A 7,300-nucleotide genomic window follows, 5' to 3' on the forward strand; every position below is an offset into this window, starting at 1 on the left:
CCATGGCCCGCTGCTCCTGTTCCAGCCTGCAGGCGGGGCCCCGGCTGTTTGTCATCGGGGGCGTGGCGCAGGGTCCCAGCCAGGCCGTGGAGGCTCTGTGTCTGCGTGATGGGGTCTGAATCCTGCAGGGACCTTGTCCCCTGGAGCAGCTCAGGGCCAGGCAGCTGCTCTGTGGGATGGAGGCGCAGGCGCTGTGACACAGCCGCGGGGACCCCGGCGGGAGGCGCCATCCATAGCGTAGGGTACCCATACGCTTCCACCACCTCACCCCCCTTCACTCATGGGCCAGGCCTCCCCCACCCTTGCTCTGTCCGATTGGGAAGTGGGGAAGGGGAGACAGGCCCAGTGCCTGCCTGGAGTCGACCAGGCCTCCCGTGACTATTCCTGAGAAGTCCTGGCTGCCAGCCTGCCTTGGAGGCCCCTGGGGACCCAGGAGTGTTGGGGAGGGTGGGGGACACAGAGGGAATGGAAGAGTAACTGCAGGAACCTCCGAAGGGTCAAAAACGTTAGCTTTGGGCCCTTCACACTGTTGGCTGTGTGGCCTCGGGCCGGTCATTTCACCTCTCTGTGCCTCAGCATCCTCACCTAAACGGGGATCTCCGAAACCTTCCTGCCCTACCTACCTCACAGGGCTGTTGTGAGGACCCAGGGAGTTCAGATACGGAAGTAAAGATGCTGCTAAAAGCTGGTGCGTGGCCCTGGTGTGGACTCCTGTCCCCCGCAGCCCTGTCCTCCTGTGGGGCTTCCGTTGTCCCAAGGATAAGGGTCCAGAAGAGCCTTTTCGATCGGCCGCTGCCCCCAAAGTGTCTGCTGTCTCAGCCCCTCCTCAGCCTTAGATTCTCCGTGGGGACCCAGGGCAGCCGCTGTCCCGCTGTCCTGGATGGTGGGGGTCCTCACAGGACGAGCAGAGAAGAGCTCAGAAAACGACCACACACCACGCGGGCAGGACGCTCTCCAGGCCTGGGCCTCAGCATCTCGGCCACGCCCTGCTCGCCGCCGGAGGTCTCGTGGGGTGTGGCGGACAGTCTCCCTCCGTCCCAGCTGCAGGGAAGCCGTCTGCTGGGCAGGACTGTGTGGCCACCACCAGACCCCTAGAGGCGAAGCTCCCGAGAAGCCAAGCTGCTGGCCCTCGCCTCCTCGTCCCGGCTTCGCTGCCCACTAGTTAGGGCCACTGGCTCTGGCTTTCTGCAGTCTCACTGAGTGTGAGGGGCTCACAGCTGGGTTTGCTGCAAGAATGGATTTGGGGTCCCAGAACCCATCTGCTGTGGCCATGGTAACCCTCCTGGACCCATAGCCTCCTGCTGGCTGTGCCCCTTCTCACTCAACGGCAGAGCTCCCAAGGCAACACCCCCCTGCCCAGCACAGAGGCACCAGGGGCACCAGTGCCATAGGAGCCAGCATAAGGCCTGGCAGTGTCTTACTGCGCTCCAGCTCTGCGCCCTCCTGGGCTACAAGCACAGGCCAGGGAGGCCTCGGTGCCAGCCATTCTTTTTTTGTTAATTCTCACCTGAGGATATTTTCCCATTGATTTTTAGAGAGAGTGGAAGGGAGAGAAAGAGACACAGAGAGGGAAACACCGATGTGAGATAGACACATCAATTGGTTGCCTCCCACATGCACCCCGACTGGGGCCAGGGATCAAGCCTGTAACTGAGGTACATGCCCTTGAGGTACGTGCTGTTGACTGGAATCGAACCCAAGACCCTTCAGTCTGCAGGCTGACGCTCTATCCACTGAGCCAACTGGCCAGGGCAATAGCCATCCTTGTTTAATGCTCTGGACCAGTTTAGACACTCGGAGACCCCCTCATGAAGGTAATGCTGCAGCGGTTTGGACCCGGGGATCTTTGGGAGGTTAGTCGGGGTACTGGGGCCGGAGGCCGGGGGGCCCCCACAGTCGCCGCCACAGTGGCCGCTCTGGGAGGGCTGGCAGAAGTTCTGCTGGTAGGTGGTACAGGTGCGGGGGTGATGGATCTGCACAAAGTGGACGAGGCGCTGAGGGGCGTCACTGGGTCCTGGGGATAAGCGGAAGGTGGACTGGTAGGAGGATTCCAGGGGCCGCTGCTGGTAGAGCTCCAGCTCGCTGGAGGCCCAGTGCAGGAAGGTGGGCCGGTGACACAGGCGCTCCATGTTTTTCCGTCTCCCGATGCCCTGCAGTAGGCAGTAGGGACCCTCCTCAGCGGTACGGGCCCTTGGCCCACAGTCCTGGCACCAGGTTTGGCCTTGGGTGCCCCCTAAAGCCAAGCCTGCCCGGTGATGCCTGGCTTGTGCCTGGCCTGAACCCCACCTCTGGGCCTGCCTCCATTCTGGAGTGAGGCCCCAGAACATCAGTGGCCCCTGGGAGGCTTGCACATATTCAGGCCGCTGGCAGGGGAGCCACAGCAGCTGTTTCCCTGCTCAGCGCCAGCTCTCACCTTCCGAGGAGCCCCTCCCGCACTGCCTCCCCCACCTCCCTGCCTGGCCCCCCCTCCTCTCCCGCACTCACCTTGTCGAAGGAAGTGCGGTTGTCGTGCTTGGAGAAGAAGTGCTGCCGCACTGGCTCCTGGAAAGAGAGGAAGAAGGTCATGGGGGAAACGGTGCTTCCCTGCCCCGAGGTCTTCCCTCAGGACCCACAATGGAGGGAAGGTGCCAGGAGCCACCGTCCTAACCTGCTAAACTGCTGCTACCCCAAAGGGCAGATACAAACGAAAGCAACACCTCACTCTGGGCCACCTCAGGACCTCCTGCCCTAGGGCGAGTGGTCAGGCTTTACAGGACCCCCCACCTCCACATCGCCCAGGAGTGGGCGTGGTTCTCTCCTCCCCTCTCTCCACACCTACTCCCCCATCAGCAGCCCAAGCTCCTGACCCTGAACACCACCTGGAAATGGACGTTTTTCTCTCTAGTTCAAGCTCCTTCCTGAATTCCAGACCCAGCAGCTAACCGGAGACATCGAATGCAGCGGTCGCCAACCGGTGCTCCGCGCTCCCCTGTGGTCCCTGAGGTCCGAAAGGCTGGCGACCGCTGGTCTAATGGGCATCTCAAAGCCATGGCTGAGCTCGGGGTCATTCCCAAGCCCACCCCGGCTACAGCCTCCCAGCTCAGGCCACAGCAGCTGGATCCAGCCAAACGCCCTTGATCCCTCCTCTCACCTTACCCCCAAGCGCCAGGAATCCTGCTGGTCCTTCAACATGCACCAGGCCGGGAGCGCCTCAGCATGGCCACCGCTTCCCCTGGCCCCGCCACCCTCTTCTCTGCCGGAATTATTGCAAGAGCTTCACCCCTGGGACCCCTGCTTCTGAGCTTGCTCCCCACCTGCTGTCCTCTTAGCAGGCAGAGTAGCTCTTTTAACGCGTGAGTCCGTTCACAGCCCTTGTTTGCCAAAGGTCCCTCATGTTTGTAAAAGCCAAGTCATCATAGTTCCATGAGATCCACAGGCATTGATCCTCCATCGCCTGCAGCCACCGGCATCCTCCCTGCTCCTCAGGCAACCAGCTGCTCCGCCTCCAGCCTTTGAGATTTTTCTGGCCATGACTCCTCCTCCCCTTCTTCTTGGGAAGTCTTCCTCGAGCACTGAGCACCACCCCAGCAGTCCCATCACCCCAACTCTGCATTTCTCACCTTCTCACATCTACATGACTATCTATTCTGGCTGCTTATTGTCTGTTCTCTCTGCCTTGCTCACATCTGTAACTCCGTCCCGAGAACAGTGCCTGGCCCAATGAAGGGCCTGGGCTGATGAGTTCAGTCTTGGCTGGGCTGGGGAATGAGCAATGGCTGATGGCAGGTTCCTAAGTAAAAGGCAGGGGTAGCTTCATCCCTGATCTCTGAACCAGATTGTTCAGGGCGGAGCCTGTGTATGTGCCTTTGACAAGCTCCTCCATGGGGACCTCCGCCTTAGACAGCGAGAACAGGTCTCCAACCAGAATAAAGGGCCAGGAGGGTGGGAAGCCAGCCAGCCTTACCTTTCAGTCCTCATAACAAGCTGACATCACAGGGATTAAAAACCCAGGGCTCTTTTAGAAAAGAAACAACAGCCGAAGCCGGTTTGGCTCAGTGGATAGAGCGTCAGCCTGGGGACTGAAGGGTCCCGGGTTCGATTCCGGTCAGGGGCATGTGCCTGGGTTGTGGGCACATCCCCAGTGGGAGATGTGCAGGAGGCAGCTAATCGAGGTTTCTCTCTCATCGATGTTTCTAACTCTCTATCTCTCTCCCTTCCTCTCTGTGGAAACTCAATAAAATATATTTGAAAAAAAAAAAGAAAAGAAACAACAGGAGAAAATCCTCAGAATCTAAAGCCAGACAAAGTTTGTAGACTTGATCCATAAAAAAAAGAAAGACCCATAAAAAACTGATAAATTGGGCCTCATCAGAATGAAAAACTTTTGCTTTGTGAATGTCCATGTGAAGAGGCTAAAAAGACAAGCTACAAACTTGGAGAAAATATTTGCAACCCACATACTCAATTAAGGACTAATACCTAGAACCATAGAGCCCTCTCACAGCTCCACAGTAAAATAACAAACTATCCAGTTAGAACCCTGGCTAATGACAATGACATCTCCCCAAAGAGGATATGCAGATGGCAAGGACACATGAAAAGAAGCTCACCATCATTAAACATTCGAGAAATGAAGATTAACCGCCATGTGATGTCACAGCACACCCATCATAATGACTAAAATAAGGAATAGAGCCGGCGACAAGTGTTGGTGCGGACGGAGAGAAACTGGGTCCCACACACATGGCTGGTGGGAACGGGACAGCTACAGCTACTCTGGAAAAGTTTGGCCGTTTGTTTTTAAAACTCAACATACAACTCTTCTATGACCCAGCAACTGCACTCCTGGCATTTATGCCAAAGAAATGAAAACCTATATTCACCCAAACCTGTACACAAATGGTCATGGCAGCTTTCGCTGTAAGAGCCAAACACTGGAATCAGCCCCGACAGAGAGTCTGTAACAGGTGAAGAGTTAAATGAACAGGCATATGCATGCCACGGACTGCCACTCAGTAACGAAAAGGAATGACTCATTGACCCACACACAGCTGGGTGATGTGTAGGAAATCACGCCGAGTAAGAAAAACCAATCCCGATAGTTGCGTGCTCTATCCTTCCAGTTAGGTGACACTTTGAAGTGACAACATTTTAGAAACGGGAGAGAGTGGTGGGTGCCAGGGGTTAGAGACAGGGAAGGCGGAGAGCTGGGATGGTGGGTGTGGTCATAAGAGGGCAGCACCAGGGACCCCGGTGATGTGTCTTGACTGTGGTTGGGATACACAAACCTACACCGGCAAGAAAAAGCTATAGATCTTCTTACCCACACACAAGCACAAGTCAGGCTGGGGAATCCGGGCGAGACAGGTGAGCGCATGCCTGTCAGTGTTGGCTGTGATATTATTACTAAAGCTTTGCACAGCCTTACCATTGGGGGAAACTGAGCAAAGTGTGGAAGGGCTCTCTACGACTTCTCACAACTGTTTATGTATCTACAATCGTCTCAATACAGACTTGAACTTAAAAACCCTGGGGGCCTGGGAAGACTGTGGTCCTTCCCTCCCCACCCAGCTCGGAGTGTCTGCCCTAGAACTTCACCTACATCTTTGTTCTAAACCATCTAGGGCTCCTTTTCCACCAAGTGGTGAATCCATGGTCTCTGAGCAGGGGGCACAGGGGCTCGGGGGCTCAGGCTGAAGAGGCCTTTGTGGGGGGGTCTCCTGAAAGGGGCCTTTTGCATGTGGGAGGCAAGGGCCCTGCGGAAGCGACCAGTCTGCAGCCACTGGTGCTGAGGGCAGACCCTCTGTGCTGCCTGAGGGTGTTGGACAGGGACCCAAGTTATGGCACCGCCAGCGGCCCGCCCCGCCATGACCCAGGACTAGAATGACATTTCCCAAGAGTCAGGCAGGTGAAGGCTAGAAATCAATCAGCCTGCTTTGGAAGAAAATGGAATTGTTTTGTGTCTTAATGACATGGATAAGATGCCTACATGCCACGTGAGAGGAGAGGAGAGTGGCTGCTACCCGTGGGAAGGTTTTAACTACAGCTGCAGTGAGACAGGTGCAGTGAGACAGCTGCAGTGAGACGGGTGCAGTGAGACGGGTGCAGTGAGACGGGTGCAGTGAGACGGGTGCAGTGAGACGGGTGCAGTGAGACGGGTGCAGTGAGACGGGTGCAGTGAGACGGGTGCAGTGAGACGGGTGCAGTGAGACGGGTGCAGTGAGACGGGTGCAGTGAGACGGGTGCAGTGAGACGGGTGCAGTGAGACGGGTGCAGTGAGACGGGTGCAGTGAGACGGGTGCAGTGAGACGGGTGCAGTGAGACGGGTGCAGTGAGACGGGTGCAGTGAGACGGGTGCAGTGAGACGGGTGCAGTGAGACGGGTGCAGTGAGACGGGTGCAGTGAGACGGGTGCAGTGAGACGGGTGCAGTGAGACGGGTGCAGTGAGACGGGTGCAGTGAGACGGGTGCAGTGAGACGGGTGCAGTGAGACGGGTGCAGTGAGACGGGTGCAGTGAGACGGGTGCAGTGAGACGGGTGCAGTGAGACGGGTGCAGTGAGACGGGTGCAGTGAGACGGGTGCAGTGAGACGGGTGCAGTGAGACGGGTGCAGTGAGACGGGTGCAGTGAGACGGGTGCAGTGAGACGGGTGCAGTGAGACGGGTGCAGTGAGACGGGTGCAGTGAGACGGGTGCAGTGAGACGGGTGCAGTGAGACGGGTGCAGTGAGACGGGTGCAGTGAGACGGGTGCAGTGAGACAGCTGTGGTGAGACAGGTGCAGTGAGCCGCAGACCCCCACCCCCACCCCCGCCCGCTGCCCGCGCCCACCTTGCATCGCTGCAGGAAGACTGTCGGGGGCTGGGGCTTGGCCGCCAGGCGGTACTCGAGGGCGCTCTCATTCTTGAACTGGCCTCGGTAGTGCCCATAGAAGCCATTGTTGTGCTGCAGCGGAGGAGGCGGCGGGCGGGTGAGGCCCACACACCCACCCCACCCGCACCCACTCCCACTCCACCCCCACCCACACCACCCACACCCACTCCCACACCCACACCCACTCCCACTCCGAGCCTCCACCCAGGGCCCCAGAGGCTCAAGGCCGCTCCTGCACCCACACCCACACCCACTCCCACACCCACACCCACTCCCACTCCGAGCCTCCACCCAGGGCCCCAGAGGCTCAAGGCCGCTCCTGGGAGTTTCTGACCGAAAAGAAAGCATCCGAGGTGGGGGCGCCCTGGAGAGGGGCGGCCGGGAGATGGAGCTTGGGCCTGAGGGTCACCGGGGTTCAGCGGGGACCCTGGGAGGGGCCTCGGGGTGGCTGG

The 7,300-nt window shown here is 58.3% G+C and overlaps 2 protein-coding genes across 2 annotated transcripts in view; one reads left to right on the forward strand and one right to left on the reverse strand.

The window, feature by feature from the left end:
* The window catches only part of KLHDC8B (kelch domain containing 8B), a 3,617-nt gene extending 2,928 nt beyond the window's left edge, over positions 1-689 (forward strand). Inside the window, exon 6 of the mRNA XM_014538988.1 lies at positions 1-689. Coding sequence (XP_014394474.1) covers positions 1-119 — 119 coding nt within the window. The 3' untranslated portion in view covers positions 120-689.
* A 204-nt stretch (positions 690-893) lies between these two features.
* LOC102259695 (chromosome unknown open reading frame, human C3orf84) lies at positions 894-6,956 on the reverse strand (the record flags this gene model as incomplete). The annotated part of the gene is made up of 5 exons (XM_014538989.1): positions 894-1,091; positions 1,372-1,448; positions 1,715-2,171; positions 2,485-2,541; positions 6,807-6,956. Coding segments are annotated over 5 exons (939 nt in total), but the record flags the coding sequence as incomplete, so codon positions are not given.
* Between the last annotated feature and the right edge of the window lie 344 nt (positions 6,957-7,300).

The sequence above is a fragment of the Myotis brandtii genome, unplaced genomic scaffold, assembly GCF_000412655.1.
Source record: "Myotis brandtii unplaced genomic scaffold, ASM41265v1 scaffold207, whole genome shotgun sequence".
Classification (NCBI taxonomy): domain Eukaryota; kingdom Metazoa; phylum Chordata; class Mammalia; order Chiroptera; family Vespertilionidae; genus Myotis; species Myotis brandtii.